This window comes from Schistocerca serialis, chromosome 6 (genome assembly GCF_023864345.2).
Source record: "Schistocerca serialis cubense isolate TAMUIC-IGC-003099 chromosome 6, iqSchSeri2.2, whole genome shotgun sequence".
Lineage (NCBI taxonomy): Eukaryota > Metazoa > Arthropoda > Insecta > Orthoptera > Acrididae > Schistocerca > Schistocerca serialis.
In genome coordinates, this window is record NC_064643.1 from 291847202 (window position 1) to 291865687 (window position 18486).

The window sequence follows — 18486 nt, forward strand, 5'->3', positions numbered from 1 at the left end:
TATTTTCCTGTAAACACTCACACCGGGAATACAGTTTTTGTGTCTTCATATTTAATGAGTAAACAATTTTTATCATTTGGAGAATGTGACACTAATGAGTATGTCAGCACAGGATAAAAAATTGTCACACCAGGACTCAACCATGTCTTATTGCTTGTAGTAGTGCTCTGCAAGGCCACCATAAGTTTTAGGCAGGTTGTTTGGTTCTTATATAGTTAGTAACTATGGGTGCTTAGTACTGTAATAACAGAACCACTTTTGGATGGAGTCTGATAGTCATGGGTGAATTGTACTCCAGTGAGTACCCAGTTAGAAGAGATCTTCCTTAAAAAGTAATGATTTGGTGTTTGGGTCACATGCCTGAATGCAGTTTGACTTTTTTAATTTGTTTGAACATTAATCAAAGTTTCACTACATGCATCTTTTCCTTTATCCATTTTGTTGAAGCTGACAGTTTTCGTCTATGATATATTTACCTCTTTTTATTCTTACGCATATTGCCGATGAGTTATTCAGGGATATTTTCTGCTTAAAACTTTTTGGTAGAGTCGTGCATCAGTCTGCACGGTAAATCTTGCATACTGTGTAATCAGAAAATCTGTTTCTGTATAGTGGCTTTAAGTCTACCCCAAGCAGCTAGTCACTGAAAAGCAAAGAACTTGTTATTTGATATGAAATGGGCCTGTGTGTGTGTGTGTGTGTGCCAAACCTTACTACAAAATTTAGAAAATGGTCTTCAGAAGATGTTTCAACCAAGACTCAGGCTTCGTATTATTATTATAACTACTACTATTATATGTCAGTAACTTTCAGAAATTTTTTATAATAACCGCTGACTCCCACCCCCATTTTTTAATTAATGCCTTCAGGGGATTACTGTGACATTTTGTGTAAATGTATTTTTTGTGTGATGCATAAAAAATAGATTTATAAAGAAGATTGTTCAGAAAAGCAATGGAAGGAACGTTAAGAGTCTTCAATTAAAACTAGCAATGAGGCACTTTCACATATTTATTGAGCAGTTTCTTTCAGTAATTTGTTGTGATGGTGGTAGATAAAAGATAGGTGCTACATGTCAAGAACTGTTCTATAAAGACAAAAACAATAAATTCGTGTATGTAATTGACTTGTATTCCTCGTGTATTTGGAATGAAGGCAAGAAAAGACAAATTACTTGATGTCTCCTTGGCTTCTGTTAATCTCTTTCTCTACTGATCACCATGAAAGAAAAATAATTTTGTCATAACTTCTTGTTTTTCAAACATTCATGATAGAATGAGTTCTGTTGAAGTAATTAGGTTCAATGTTTGTTCCAGGAATAAGCTTAGAGAACAATCTTTCGATAAGCTCAATGGGTCCACAATCACCATTGGATATGAAACCAGATACAGCTAGCCTAATTAGCTCTGGCAGTTTTAGTCCCACTGGAGGACCTAACAGCCCAGGGTATGTATGAACATCTTTGTCATTGTATTTGTGTTTTATATTTTGCTGCTGCTGCTGCTACTCACCAGTACGACTGTTATTACTGCTGTTGCTGATGCTACTATTATTCTTATTCCTGCAAACTCTAATGCTTGAAAATCTTTCATTTTTATTAAAAAGTATGGGGAAATTAACTGGAATTTGTGTGTGAATGTACTTTTTGTAAGGTGTATCATTAACACAAAGAAGATAGCCCAGCAAAACAATTATGGGGAAATTGTAAGCCTTTGCCTTTGTACATATAGTGAGCAGATCATAATTCATTCACTACACAATCATTTATTATGTAGCTAGTTGTATTTTAATTATATTTGTTATCTGAGAATTAAGCAGCAGTCATAGTTGTGGGAGGAGAAAGAAAGTGTTAGTTTGAAGCTCTGTGCTGATTTTGTGAGATGTTTGTGAATTTGGAAGATCACTGCACAATGTAGAGAGCTGTCCACAACTGTTGTTTATCAGTGTTCTTTCACATTCAGTATGCAAACTAAACAAATTTGGCAGAGTCTCTCTCTCTCTCTCTCTCTCTCTCTCTCTCTCTCTCTCTCTCTCTCTCTCTCACGCGTCACATTCCAGATGCCCATTTTTAAATATATCTGTGCTGACATAAAAAAAGAAGTGCACTTTTTTGGTAAACTGAATGCCCGGCTCCTCCCTACCATGTGGATCATTTTTTTGTGTTTTTATCAATATTTCATTTGCAACCAAGTAAACTTCAAAAATTGGGAGATACATTAAAAAAACAGAAGATTCAAATTTTGGCACTTCAAGAAACAGAAATGATGGACAATAACTCCATGGATTTTGGCAATTATCGTATTTTTAAAAGTAAAGACGATAAAAGAATACTTAATAATACACCATATCTGGGGGTTGCTTTTACAGTCTCCAAAAATGTTTTAAATTCAGTAATGAAGGTAAAACCCATAAATAATAGGTTAATGAGAATTTCTCGTAAATGCGCAAATAAAGCATACACTTAGCCCTTATGCTAGTCAGTGGTGATAAATGCAAAAAACTGGAGAATTTAGGAAAGCTTATGAAACATTAGAAAGCATCATCCCGAAAATTCCCCCAAACCATGTTAAAATGAATTTTTTAATGCCAGTTAGGTAAAGAGAAAAAATATAAGAAAACTGTGGGTAGATTTCCTGCACATAAGTGACAAAGATTTGTTGAAATGTGCAAAAATTTTAACCTTAAAATCATATCAACACCTTTTAAAAGGAACCCATCTAAACAAAAATCATGGCAGGGTCCCAATACATTTATTGGGGAATTTCAAGTTGATCATGTGTAGCAATTTCATGCCCTAACTACAAAAAAAATTTAAATGTCCAAGTTAGGAAAGGGGCTAATATTGATTCTGACCATTGTTTAATGCAAATAAAAGTTAACTGTAAGAAAATAAATATGTAAATTAATCCAATAGACAAAATAAACTATGAAAATGCCCAAGTTACAGAAATCTAAAGAGATTTCCAGAAGAACAGTACAAGAAACTTTTATAAAACATTCAAAACAAAACTTAATGGTTACCAACCTTAAAAGTCTTTGCTTCAAAAATGAAAATGGCAGTTTGGCTCTTAACAACCAGGAAAATTGTAAGGCACTTTCTAATTACTTTAAAAAACTATTGAACTGTCCAGAACCAGCAGATTAATTCCAACCACAGAAACTAATAACACAATCCTAACTCTAAAGAATCTGACAAAATCAAAATAACTAAACAAATTAAGAGACTTAAAAACAACAAAGAATCTTGAGAAGACGGTACAGTTGCAGAACTACTTAAATCACCTGGTCCCAACACTTTTGAGATCACTCTGCTGAAAATTCTCTCGCATTGTTTACTTGATCGAAGCCAAGAACAGTTAGAACCTAAACTTGGTGAATACCAACAGGCTTTAGACCAGACAGATGCTGTCCGGAACAAATTCTTAGTTTAAAATTCATCCATAGGCAACAAAGGATTTTAGTAACAAAATTGTATGTACATTTGTGAATTTTAGAAAGGTCTATGAATAAGTTGATCATGAATGTCTTTTCCGAATTTGAAAGAAACACAAGGGCTGGATAATAAAACTCTTAACGCTGATTAAGGAAACGTTAACTGACACTAGCTCTAAAGTTAAATTCATGGGAGGAACTTCTGAACCATTTGATATAAAAGACTGGTGTTAGGCAAGGAGATGGATTCTCCCCATTACTGTTTAACTGTGTTTTGGGAAAGGTAATTGCAGAATGGTGAGAGCAAAAGTCAAGTCAAAATATAGATCAGTAAATCAAGTTGGGTAGAAGTAATATTAGAGTAGATTGTCTCACCTGAAGTTGCGGAAAAAGTAGGACTACAAATATCATCCGAAAAAAATGAAATATATGACCTGCAACAAACCAGCACCAAAATTTTTGAACATGAAATATGGAAAAATAAAAAGGATTTCTCAGTTTAAATAGATGGGGAAATCATACAAGAAAATGGTCTGGAAAAAGCTGCAAACAAAGTTCACTATAAAAAACTGGCAACTGCATTCAGATTTAACACAAAATAATTATAATAAAATATCACTTTCTAAATTCAGTAAACTTAGGCATTACAACACTTTAATAAAACCTGAATGTCTTTATGGAGCAGGAACTTTAATTTTAAATAGAAAGAGTGATGTTGAAGAACCTTGAAAGAAAGAAAGGAAGATTATTTGGGAAGTATTAGGCTGCCAAAATTACTCATGGAGAAAATTATAGGCTGAGAAATAGTAAGGAAATAGAAGAATACACAGATATACATGATGACATGAGAAAAAGAAGACTTAAATTTGATGGGCGCATTAAAAAGAGTTGCAGCCACGAGATTAACAAAACAAATAGAATTCTATGAAAGCAGAAGTAAGGCTAAAACTTGGCCAATTAAATGGATCGCTGCGATTAAGGAGAATCTTAAAGTAGCCGGTATAACTCAGGTAGACATTTCAGATAAAAAACATTCAGAAAAACAATATTTGATTGGTTCGTCAGAGGGAAATAAGACGACGGACTGTAACACTGTGGTCTGATGAAAGAAAGAGATTTCATTCTGGTAGTAGGAAACAGATTTGGACACAAAGGACGACCATCCATGAAACGCGACATTGATTGATTATACTCGCATGGTCCTATTGAGCCCATATGTGAATAATAATAATAATATTAATTTCACCTTATCTTTTCTCTTCATCTGTCTCCTGTTTATGGTAAATTTTTGTTTTCCATTGTACAGCATTTTGTTCTTTTCTGATGCATGGTTAACCTTTTCGTTGTTACTTTCAGTTCATTTACAATTGGACACAGTAGCCTGTTGAACAACTCAAGCAACCAGGCAAAAGGTTCATCTTCACAGTATCCACCAAATCATCCACTCAGTGGCTCCAAACACCTTTGTTCTATTTGTGGAGATAGAGCGAGTGGAAAGCATTATGGTGTTTACAGGTACAGTCTTTCTTATTCAAAATATATCTTGAGAGAACAGTGATATTAACAAATGAAGAGTGTTATAGTGCCACTGCTTTCACATATTCATTGTCCTTCTTTTTGGTGTACTGATATTATCTTTAAATTTAACAGCTGTGAGGGTTGTAAAGGATTTTTTAAACGCACAGTGAGAAAAGACTTGTCATATGCATGTCGGGAAGACAAAAACTGCATAATAGACAAACGCCAACGTAACAGGTGCCAGTATTGTAGATATCAAAAATGCCTCGCTATGGGAATGAAGAGAGAGGCAGTTCAGGTAAGTTACTTTCAACATGATAACCAAATCATAAATCCCATTTCCTTTACATTTCTGTAAATTCTTTGAAGAGCATAAAATCGCATCGTGGCTTTGCTACCTATCAGTTAATGTTTTCAGCAAAATAAATGTTTTTATATTGGTAAGTAAGACAGTGACTATAAAATTGATGTGATGTTAGGGAAAGTTCGTGCATTTCAAATAGCTCATAACATATGCTCTTCTTATTCAATATGCAAAGTGAGTGTGGGGAATGAACAATATTAAAATATATTACTCCAACACCAAAGAAATCAAAAGTGTCAGGTTTACATTATTAGTTACTGATCATATGTGGATCATGGGTGACTCGAATGTGGTTGTAGGAGAAGGAATATAAGACAGACCTCGGGAGAGTATGGGGTTGATAGTTAAAATGAGAGATGAGAAAGGCTAGTAGAGTTTTGCCGTAAACTTCAACTGATAATATGAATTCACTGTTCAGAAATTGCAAGAGGAGAAGGTATATTTGGTGATGGCATGGGATCATTGAAAGATATGCACTAGATTACATCATGGCCAGACAGAGATTCTGAAATTAGATATTGGGTTGTAAGGTGTACCCAGGAGCGGATACTGAATCAGACCACAATTTAGTAATGATGAAGAGTAGCTTGAAGTTTGAGGAAATTACCAGTCATAATCAACATGGAAAGAAGTGGGATACTGAAATACTAAGGAATGATTATTTTCAGTTTATATTCTCTAAGGCTATAGATACTGTTATAATGAACACTACAGTAGGTAGTTCAGTTGAAAAGGACTGGACATCTCTAAAAGGGGTTATCGCAAATGATTGACATGCAAATATAGGGCCAAGAAAAGCAATTACAAAGAAAGTTTGGGCAACAGAAGGAATACTTCAGTTGGTTGACAAAAAAAAAAGTACAGAAATGTTCATGAAAAAGACAGAAATATAAGTTGCTGCTGAATGAAATACATAGGGAGTTCTGGGAAGCCAAGGTGAAATATCTACAGGAAAATGTGAAGAAATAGAAAGAGAAATGGTCTTCAGAACAGATTTAGTGTATGAAAATGTCAAAACAACCTTCAGTGAAATTAAAACTAAGCAGTCAACATTAAGAGTGCCATTGGAATTCCACTGTTAAATGCAGAAGAGAAAGTGTGGACAGCTGGAAAAGTACAAGAGTGCATTGAAAGCCTTGATTATGATGTGATAGGTGGAGAATTGTGAGTTGATATGGATGACATAGGTGATCCATTATAACAGTTAAAAGTTTAACAGAACTTTAGAAGAGTTGCGATCAAATACTGAAGAAGGCATAGATAACACCCTTTCAGAATTTCTGAAACCATTGGAAGAGGTGGGAGTCAGATGACTATTCAAGTTAAGTGTATAGAATATATGAGACCAGAGATAGCAAAGGCAAATAACTGTGGAAACTGTTGCACAATGACCTTGTTAGTTCATACATCCCAGATCAGGTCTGATCAGTTTGGCTTTAGTAAAGTTAAAGACAGCACACAGGCAGCACTGATGCAGTTGACGATGAAAGCAAGACTTTTTTAACAAAAAGTCTAGACATGTTCATGGGTTTCTTGACCTGTAAGAATCACTCAGCAATGTAAAATGGTGCAAGATGGTTGAAAGTATGAGGAAAATGGGAGAAAACTATAAGCAAAGACAAGTAATATACAATATATTCCAGAACCAGAAGGGAACAATAAGAAGACCAAGAAAAAAGTGCTTAGATTGAAAGGATATAAAATAAGGTTGCAACCTTTCTCCCCTACTGTTCAGTCTGTACAGTGAAGAGGTAATGATGGAAGTAAAAGATAGGTTCAGGATTGGGATTAAAATTTGGGGTTAAAGAACATCAACAACAAGATTTGCTCATGACATTGTTATCCTCTATGAAAATGGGACAGTACTGGATTGGGAGTAAATCAAAGAAAGACGAAAGTAATGACGACTAGAAGAAATGAGATTAGTGATAAAATTTACATCAAAATTGGGGCGACAAAGTTGATGAAGAAGCAAGGAGTACATAAAAACCAGATAAGCACAGGCAAAGAGGGCATTCGTGGCCAAAAGGAGTCTACTAGTATCAAACATCACCCATAAGTTGACAAAGAAATTTCTGAGAATAGACATCTGGAAAACAGCATAGTATGGAAGTGAATCGTGGATTGTGAGAAAAGTACATGAGAAGAAGAGAATCAATGTGATTGAGATATAGTGCTACAGAAAGATGCCTAAATTTAGATAGACTGCTGGGATAAGAAATGAGGAAGTTTTCTGTAGAATCAGTGAGGACATAAATATTTGCAAAATATTGAAAGAAGGGACAAGAGGACAGGGCAAGTTTTCAGTTCTCAGGGAATAGCTTCCAGAAGGTATTGTAGAGGATAAGGATAAAAACTGTAGGGAAAGACCAAGATTGGAATATATCCAATAAGCAATTGAGGAAGAGGTTTGCACAGGAGAGGAAGTCTTAGGGAGGCCACATCTGACCGGGCAGATGACTGTGACTGCTTACTGTTATTCTTCTTCTTCTTCTTCTTCTTCTTCTTCTCCTCCTCCTCCTCCTCCTCCTCCTCCTTAGTCAACTCATATTTTTAAATGCTGTGACATTTTCAGAATAGTTACAGTAACACTCGTAAAATTTCAAAATCGTCAACATCCGATGGTGTACCATGACGATATAATGCATCGTGTTTCAAAATGAATACTCCTTGCCTGTTTAAATTAGATATACCTTCATGGGCAGATTACGGCTATAATTCATATTGCATTGTCAACAACAAAACCTAGATTTATTCCCTTCTAGAAGATTCGTGTGTTGATTAATTATTATTATTATTATCATCATTCATCAACACAAGATATTTAAGGCACAGGCCTCCCCCAAAAAGTCCAGTTGCAAAGCATGAACATTTTTGTATTTTTGTACATAAAAATATGCCTTTTAGTATCTATGAAAATTTGTGTATGTATTGAATACCATGTGGTATGTCCTCAAGATATTTTCTAGACTACAAATGGGGATAAAAGAATGTAAGGTAGTGTACTTTGTCACTGCAAATAATGTTGTACAAGTTATTGACACATTACACAAAACAATATCTCATTCCTGAAGTAAATGCTACTGATTGCTGTTTGGTTTCAATTGTAAATAAATAACATGATTCCAGAATGAGATTTTCACTCTGCAGCGGAGTGTGCGCTGATATGAAACTTCCTGGCAGATTAAAACTGTGTGCCCGACCGAGACTCGAACTCGGGACCTTTGCCTTTCGCGGGCAAGTGCTCTACCAACTGAGCTACCGAAGCACGATTCACGTCCGGTACTCACAGCTTTACTTCTACCAGTACCTCGTCTCCTACCTTCCAAACTTTACAGAAGCTCTCCTGCGAGACATGCAGAACTAGCACTCCTGAAAGAAAGGATATTGCGGAGACATGGCTTAGCCACAGCCTGGGGGATGTTTCCAGAATGAGATTTTCACTCTGCAGCGGAGTGTGCGCTGATATGAAACTTCCTGGCAGATTAAAACTGTGTGCCCGACCGAGACTCGAACTCGGGACCTTTGCCTTTCGCGGGCAAGTGCTCTACCAACTGAGCTACCGAAGCACGACTCACGTCCGGTACTCACAGCTTTACTTCTACCAGTACCTCGTCTCCTACCTTCCAAACTTTACAGAAGCTCTCCTGCGAGACATGCAGAACTAGCACTCCTGAAAGAAAGGATATTGCGGAGACATGGCTTAGCCACAGCCTGGGGGATGTTTCCAGAATGAGATTTTCACTCTGCAGCGGAGTGTGTGCAGCGCACACTCCGCTGCAGAGTGAAAATCTCATTCTGGAAACATCCCCCAGGCTGTGGCTAAGCCATGTCTCCGCAATATCCTTTCTTTCAGGAGTGCTAGTTCTGCATGTCTCGCAGGAGAGCTTCTGTAAAGTTTGGAAGGTAGGAGACGAGGTACTGGTAGAAGTAAAGCTGTGAGTACCGGACGTGAGTCGTGCTTCGGTAGCTCAGTTGGTAGAGCACTTGCCCGCGAAAGGCAAAGGTCCCGAGTTCGAGTCTCGGTCGGGCACACAGTTTTAATCTGCCAGGAAGTTTCATATCAGCGCACACTCCGCTGCAGAGTGAAAATCTCATTCTGGAAACATCCCCCAGGCTGTGGCTAAGCCATGTCTCCGCAATATCCTTTCTTTCAGGAGTGCTAGTTCTGCATGTCTCGCAGGAGAGCTTCTGTAAAGTTTGGAAGGTAGGAGACGAGGTACTGGTAGAAGTAAAGCTGTGAGTACCGGACGTGAGTCGTGCTTCGGTAGCTCAGTTGGTAGAGCACTTGCCCGCGAAAGGCAAAGGTCCCGAGTTCGAGTCTCGGTCGGGCACACAGTTTTAATCTGCCAGGAAGTTTCAAATAACATGATGGTCCTCAGTAATGTAGACGTGAGCACTGGGAAGAGTGGCATAGATATAGGAAAGTCATGTGAGGGAGACAGAAAACCTCTAACTTACTTCAACATTTATATTTTCTTCATATTCAAAAACCAAAGGTATCGTATCATCTTTGGTAACCCTTCCCTATAGTTTACATGTGATTTATCTGCAATTATGCTGAGTCTCTTCAAAAATATTCTAACAGCTTTATTATGTTCTGTAGTTATTCTCCTTTCCAATCTTCACTCCCTTCATCCATCCCACAGAAAATCACCTGTCCAGAACATATTTAGTAGATAGTTTGTCAAACCCAATATGTCCCCCAACATGGTGTCCAGTTTACTGTGAAATATTTAAATACTAAGCAAAAAATAGCTTTCCCTTTTCAAGACTGATTGTCACATCATTGAGATACTTCATGGGTGTCCAATATTCTCCCTGTTGTGTATCTTTGTCATGGTAGGACTCTTGTTTGTCTGTTTGATGAAATTACTGCCATTAAAATATTTCATAACAAAAAACATCTTTAGATGAGCGTGACGTCGCAAGAGTTTACATTATGTTCGTTTGAACAGTTACCTGCTGGCTTATGCACATGCGAAGTAGTGTCACATACGAGCAGTACCTTCTCCCACTTGTGACTGCTAGAAGTGCGGTTCTTAGCTGTATCAGCAATAGCCAGATGCTAACCAGAAAAATTTTTCTGGTGCACCCAAGCTGCAGAGCAGTCAGAGTTGTAGTGGGGTGGGTAGTAGTCTCCATGTGAATCGTGTTTACGTTTGGTGATTTTGCTGTTTCCTCTTCATTTACAACTCTCAAGCCAAATGAAAACAAAACGTATTTCTGTGGCCGGGAGCCTTTGCATTCACATAACTATGAAAAGCTAAAATATGTTATTAGTTTCAGTTTTGTGATTTCATTTTGTTTCCAGGTTTTTGGCAGTCAGGGATTAATTGCCTTGCAACGTAAAATAATAACAGTACTGATACTCCAATAAAATTTGGATCCCGAAAACAACACTCAAAGGTTTAATATCAGGTTGGGGCCTACTTCTTTGTAAATCTGGAAATACGAATGTGCCCTTTAAGCCAAATCATGCATTTTTGTATGGTTTACGAAATTCCGATGCTCTTAGAGTACCCTCTGATGGCCTGTATCGTTAATGATGTAATGTAAGATCTCTTAATGCTTTATATGTATGAACATACGGGCTACCTTCATCATCGTAGCTACACATGCACAGTAACACTGATTTCTAGCACTCTCTGACAACTGCTGAAAAGAATTCTGACAAGTCACGGGAAAATATTGCGATTGGTGGTTTGAAAAGTGTTACTTTCAAAGTACATTTCATTTTACAGAACGTGAATTATGTTGTGTGGGTGAACTTGCTTTGAATTTCTTAAATGACAGCGGGTTTGAGTCTCATCTAAAGCTAAACACTTTGAGGGCCAGCCACTTAGAAGAATTTCAAGATCAGAAGACCAGACATTTATGTCATTGCTTAAAATTTTACTGGCACATTTGTGTGATTTATTGAAGTGTAACACATGCATAAAAGTCAAATATTGTTTGTGAAAGCTTAGCTTTTCTTGTAGCAACACTGTGTAGATTAATTTAAACCATTAACTTTTCCTATTTGTGTGTTTGTGCTACTTAACAGTGATGTTGCTATAGGCTGATTGCATCACGTATCCTGTGGTCTTGCGACACATCTTCCAAAAGACGAAAACCGAATTTTGGAATCAGCTTTAAAAAAGCATTAGCTGAAAATTTTAAAAACCAGACGAAACCTGACAGCCCAAGCACGTTTAAATACCGGCTGCGTTTACAAGGGAGCAAAAATCGGTTGCAGAATTGGAAAACCGGCAACCAGAAGTGGAATGCCAAAATCGATTTTAAAGTGTTTCCATGACCACCCAATGCAGTATTGGGAAATCGCTTTACGAAATCTGGTTTTGGAAGTCCCATGTGAACATGGCGAAAATCTGCTATCATCGGCTGACGAGATCACATGACACGAGTTATGATTGGCTTTCAAAAGCACACCGCAATCTCGATTTCAATACTTCGGAAACTAATGTTCTTTGTTTGGTGGAATTCGACTATATACTTAAGTAATACGAAAATATGCAGCATACATGTTGCTGCACATCAAAAATCTTTCCAAAACACACTTTTTTTCCCTAGGGTTCGTTTCCTAATCAACAGATTGATAAAGGTTTATAGTTCCAAGGGAAAGTATATTGTCGCTTAACACAGAAAAATTGTATTTTCACCCAGGAGAAAGTGTATTTTTAACCTGGAGATCCGGGAATTTTTTTTCCTTCTCTATGTATACACCCTGCACACCCTGAACATATATTTTTGCTATGTTCTGATTTTTTAAAAATATTTGGTGTATGTATCTCAAACTGCAGTCAGAGTGAGTTTTTGTTTCTCATATGAACCTGTTGTACTTGAGTTAGTTCAGTATTTTCACTTTTTTCACACAGAATCTCTGAGGCCTGATTCTTATATGATACAATTTTGCAATACCTTGTCCTTGGTTATCATTTAGTCTTCAGATATCTAAAGACGGCATAGTTGGGAAAATGTTTAATTCTTAATAATGTTGTTGCTAATGTGAAGCCCTTGTAGATAGCTAAATTGCCTACATTGCACTCTTAATATTAATAATGCCTTATTTGGTTAGGAGGAAAGGCAGCGAACAAAGGAACGTGATCAGAATGAAGTTGAATCAACAAGCAGCCTGCATACAGACATGCCTGTTGAACGCATTCTCGAAGCTGAAAAACGAGTGGAGTGCAAAGCAGAAAACCAAGTGGAATATGAGGTAATTTTCTTGCTTGGTTGGGAAGTTGCTTCATTTTATTTTTATAAACATTATTTTTCTTTATTTTCAGATAGTTGCCAATAATTAATAATGTAGCTATACCATCCTACATATTGTATTTTTTTAAAGATTAAGTTCAAGTATTCACATTTGATTTATGCAAATACAGTAATAATGGCTGTGGCACAATATATGTTAGACACAGTGTATACATATGGTTTACGATTAAATTTGAGTGTAAATAACGGGCAATGCTCACCTGTAGTGACAATCTGTAAGTGCTGTGTGCTGAATAAGGCAGTGTAAACATCATTTGTCTTTCAGAAGTGGAATTTCATTCTTTTAACTCTTATGGAAGAATAGAATAAAAGGAAAAAGAAATCCTGTCTGTGGGTTAAATATTTTTTTAATGAGAATTTAGGATGTTCCTAGCACAGTGCAATTTTCACTGCTTTTGAGTATAGTCTTGTTATCTTATGTATCTATTTGATTTAATCTTACTGCATTATTTAGTTTTGCTGACTACTGAGATCTTGATTTCTGTAAGTTGCATAGGTGTTGTGTAACATAAACAGCATATACTCTGGGAGTAGATACCATACGAATATTCTCAAGCACATAACTGTAACATAATGTTGCAGAGTACAATGAATAACATTTGCCAGGCTGCCAATATCTGCCAAGCTACCAACAAGCAACTGTTTCAGCTGGTGGAGTGGGCTAAACACATCCCGCACTTCACATCCCTACCTCTGGAGGACCAGGTTCTCCTCCTCAGAGCAGGTGAGAGCTCTATTTTTATAGCAGCACATTTAGTCATTGCAAATGGGTGACTGTGATGATTTTTGCTTCCACAGATATATCCAGTAGAGTTCCTAGGACACACATATAAGTTAGAATCTTTATGATATCCTGATGTCCATCAGGTCCGGTGTCCTTTGGAAATGGCGGAGGGGGGGGGGGGGGGGGAGGTTATTACCATTGATTTTTTAATGTAATGTGTGTATCAAAGAGATTTGTCAAAATCTTCATGTGATTAGTAAATATGATGCATTATTTTGATTGTGTTCCGAAGTTCACAATTATCTAAACATGCCCATCTCTTACAGTTGTTATGGTTATTCATTCATTTTAAGCATGTTCATGTGTAATATGGCAATGTTCGTACATAAAGGTTTTTGACACTGTCTTTAGTTCTCACAAGCTGTCCTACCTTTAGCATTTCAAGAATTTAGATGGTCTCCTGAAGCTAAATGATTAAGTGATGCTACACACAAACCAGTTACTGAGGTTTCTCCATTTTACTCCTAAGTTCAGTGTGGATAGAAAATAAAAAGAAGATTGATTTTAGTTTAGGTAATAAACCCTAAAAATAATTAGCCCTGCTTGAGAGTAAATATCATATTGTTTGTGGTCATATTTCTACTGATGTTAAGAGTGTTTGTTGGCTGATTGTAACAGAGGAAAAATTAACACTGCCAAAAGTCACACTAGCTTCAATTTTTTGTGAATTACAGTGATATTACTAAAAGTGTTCAATACACTTCACCTGCAGTATTTGAAGCACATTTTAAAAGTTGTTAATGAATTCAAATTATTTAAATAAAATTCTTGACAGGTCTTAAAGTTGTGAAATCTGGTCATATACAAGGGATAGTCATCAAGTTTTAATTATTATAATAAAGTTTGTTTTGCAGGTAAATGTCTGCAGCCATTATACACATTGAAATCCCCATGCCACAGTACTGTTGCATATCATTAGAGGAGCCAAAGCAAGATGTAATAGCCTATCTCCAATTTCTTAGTGGATTGCTGTGGTTCTGTGGCACAAAGATTTCAATGTTTACCATGCCTACAAACATGTACCTACAAACAAACAAAAGATTAATTACATAACTTTATTTTTGAAGGTGATCATTGAAACTTTACAATTACATTTAATAGTACCAAAACATAACAGCTTTCAAGTTAAATTATAATGCTCATTTCTCATAATGCGACACCATGGCACTATTACTAAAGGCTGAACGAGGATGGGGGGGGGGGGGGGGGGTCAGCTTGATAAACAGCATTTTCATTAAAATACATATTCCTCATAGTGCTGCACTGTAAATTCTGAGACAGCATTGTTAGTAGGAATTAGAACAATATTGCAAGCATTTCAGTTTACACACTTGCTTGAAGCAAAGAAGGAGAAGATTCAGTGATACTAACATGTTATGAATCTGTGAATCAGAATTCCACCACTACAGGAAGTTGATAGTGATATCTTCATGTTAGAGATTCAGATTTTTACAGCACATTGATTCACTGTAGACAGATGTTTCATAAGGCCACTTTTAATGAAGACAGAATTTTAATTTTAAACACACACACACACATTTACTTTCCCAATCTACATGAAAATGTAAACTTAACTTTTGTTTCCTGTTGCTCTTTATGTCAGTAGATTCATTTAAAAATTGTTTTATTGTTACCTATCAGAATTAAAGGCACATAATATCCTCAATTTGGTCAGTGTTAGGATTCCCTCCTTCAAAGTACCCCTTTTATAATTGTTATGGTAACAATAGATTGACTTCATGCAACAAAGTAAGTTTGGAGGAATGTAATAGGTGCTTATCTCTTTTCTACATGAAAGTATGACTGCACAATTACAGAACCTTCACAGTTGGAACGAGTACGTTCGGATTGTGTGCTTCTCTTGTTATGTTGATTGTTAATATAAGTGCAGTTGTTCGGCCATATTACGATTTTCATGTGGACAGTACAAGTGTTTCTTCTCATTGGATGTCTGAAGTCGTTTCTTTGCTTTCACCGAGTTAATCAGACCTTGCCAATAACAACTCAGTCACCACAATTTTTGTCATTTTCATTGGCTATATGCTATTGTAAGCTTAGCAGCCATTTTCATGGCAGTGTTTCCCTTATTATAGATAACTATCCTCATTAATTCTCTTATCAGTAAGATAATGTTTCCTTCCATACATGTGTGTAGCAAGTAAAATATTCCCGTGCTGTCATGAAGTTAGATACAATAGTTTATGAAACCCCTAGTAAGTTTCTGACTGCCGTCAAGTTGACAAACAGTGACCTAATCTGTATATCTCAAGATGCCAGTAGGTCAGTGTGAAATTACGGTGGTGACACATACAAGTGGTTTTAATTGGCCAGATATAATGCCAGCACATCATTGGAAAATAAATACTCCAGAAATGAGGTATTTACAATATGGCATACGTATTCTTTTGCTAGGCTTCTCTTTATTTATGTTATTAGTGGACACTCAGGTATTAGCTAAAAGTTGGAGAAACTTTGCAATGGGAGATGGACATATGTTTCATTCTTAGCAGCAGCTTAGTTTTTACTGTTTCTTTTGAGTTGACAGAGACAAATAAAAAGCATGAGAGTTGAGCATATAGAGCATATTGAATTATAAAGTTCAAGAATTGCTTTTGTAAATTCATTTTAATTCACATGGTAAGCATCATTTTTCTTTCTTGTCCTACTGAGTCTCTAAATATGTTTGTAATAAATTTATAATGAAGGGATTTCAGTCCATGCATCAGTTGGTAAATAAGCTTTACATAGTTAGCAACAGTTATTAATGTGTTATACCATCAGTGCAAATGGGGGGGGTCTCGGTGGGGGAACCAAAAGTATGTAGTTAGAGTGGTATCAAATCTTCTAGTGACTGCCCCCGCTGATGTATCATTAAGAGTGCTAGATGATTATATAGTTGAAATTTTTGTTTCAGTTTTCATGTATGCTTTATGAAACATTGCTCTTTGTTTATGAATACAGATGGATAGTTTCCATAATACCGGTTGCATTTAATAAGAAAGACTGCAACAGAATGATTGGAAGTGAATCAGTGTTCATTTTTGCAGAGAAAACTGATATTAATTTTTTTTTTATTTACGGTACCGTTATTTAAAGGCCTATGGACTAAAACAGGTTATAAGTAGATCATAATATGGGAAGCATTTCCATGAGTTAACTGTACTTCATTGAGCCTTGTTATGGTTGATAATTACTCTGTGCAGAATATATGTTGCACAGAGTACATATAAGCTAAAAATTTGTTTTCCTGATCCTGACCCAAGTTTTAACTATATATCATGCTTTTGTGTTACCATTTATGTACTTCTCAGAATAAGGTTTATGTTTGATTTTTTCCTCGCGCAGATAATTTTCTTTACCATTTTTCACCTAGAGATCATCATCTTGACAAACACTGTTTGATAGGTGTAGTTACACCTACCCTCATATGAGTTAATAGTTTACATGTCTGATAATTGCTTTTTTTTTATTATTATTTCTTATTCCAAGAAAGACTAAACTCATACATTTTTAGAACAAGGAAACTTAATTTTATTTTATAAATTGCCGCTTATAAGCTGGTTCATAGACTTAAATTTTTTAACAGACTAAAGTATTTGGACATTTTGCAAATGGTCAATTATCATTTATAAAATTTACAACTAGTAATTTATTTGCAATTGTTAGCCATAAAATGCAACTAGTATCTTCGTCAAAGCCTTTTTAACATATTATATCGCAAGTGTATGATCACTTAGGGTACTTAACAATGCTTGTCAGTTTTAGACGCTTCCATAAGCAGTGTCCAACAGTACTACTTTAAACTTCCTCAGCTATTTCCTCTCTCATTTATAATGAGAAAACTCTTTATTCTTAGAGATCTCCCTCAAAGGAACTACACCATAGAAACTTCTATGTCCTTTTTTGTTGAAACAAGTGCTCCATTTCTAGTTCCAGTAAAGCCATTGGGTGTAAAACTCCTAATCTTAGTGAGTGGTTGACTTCCCTCATACCGTCAACTGCATTCCAGCTGGGATTTTCCGTTGCATTACTAAGAACTAAATTTCTGCTGAAAAATATGTTTCTTTCTATTGTGTTTAAATTGTTTGTCATCATACGTACTTTCATTTAATTGTGTCATTGTTTATACACATGTATTTCCACATGCTGTGTTATTTTTTGTGATTAAAAAAAAGACAGTGCAATAAGTGAAAGTCGGAGTTAAAGCTCTTATTTCCTCAGCCCATAATAATTGCTTATGATTTTGTCATTTTGTATGCTTCAGCATGTGTTGGTCCTAATTAGTCATAAATTCATATAAAGTAACACCAAACTAGAGTTCAGTGTCATGTTTTGGTTTTACTAATTGGACATCCAAGTCATTTAACTGTGGGCTGAAAAAGATAAAATAGTTGAAGACTGCTGTGAGGATTTGTTATTTGCATGTGGTAATAAAGATCAAGTGGATCATTAAATAAGATGAGATACTTAAAAATTGCCTGTTCTACTGGAATATTTAACAGAAAAGATAATATGAATGAGACAAATTGGAGTCAGTATATATATGAGGGAGAAAAACATAATTATTTGAGGGCAAAATAAATGTAAGAATGAAAAATTGTCATACATTTCCATCTTCATGTTGATTTGTTTTATATTAAGACATGTATACATTTTTGGCCAGTTTAACAAATGTATTCATTGTTTTTAGTTTGGAATTATTTTGTTACAGGTTGGAATGAGCTGCTAATTGCAGCATTCTCACATCGATCTGTAGATGTTAAAGATGGTATAGTACTTGCCACTGGACTCACAGTGCATCGAAATTCTGCCCATCAAGCGGGAGTGGGCACAATATTTGACCGTGTTTTGACAGAATTGGTGGCAAAGATGAGAGAAATGAAAATGGATAAAACAGAACTTGGCTGCTTGAGATCTGTAATTCTTTTCAATCCAGGTAAGCATTATTTGGGAGCTGTGAAAATAGTCTCTATAAACACCTTTCTTTCCTGCTGCCCCCCCCCCCCCCCCAAAAAAAAAACCTTCTTTCCCATCTCTCCCTCCGTGTGTGTGTGTGTGGGGGGGGGGGGGGGGAGCATGTATCATAAGATAGGTTAGTTGCTATATGCAG

General features: G+C 36.1%; 1 protein-coding gene across 6 annotated transcripts in view; it reads left to right on the forward strand.

Moving 5' to 3' along the window:
• LOC126483613 (retinoic acid receptor RXR) overlaps window positions 1–18486 on the forward strand; it is a 141425-nt gene that overhangs the window by 108809 nt on the left and 14130 nt on the right. For 5 of the 6 annotated variants that reach the window (XM_050106655.1, XM_050106656.1, XM_050106652.1 and 2 more), the window contains 6 exons: window positions 1317–1446; window positions 4789–4947; window positions 5083–5248; window positions 12393–12533; window positions 13175–13316; window positions 18088–18312. In XM_050106655.1, coding sequence (XP_049962612.1) covers window positions 1317–1446; window positions 4789–4947; window positions 5083–5248; window positions 12393–12533; window positions 13175–13316; window positions 18088–18312 — 963 coding nt within the window. The remainder of the gene's footprint in view (window positions 1–1316; window positions 1447–4788; window positions 4948–5082; window positions 5249–12392; window positions 12534–13174; window positions 13317–18087; window positions 18313–18486) is intronic. The other variant, XM_050106653.1, reaches the window with a different exon arrangement.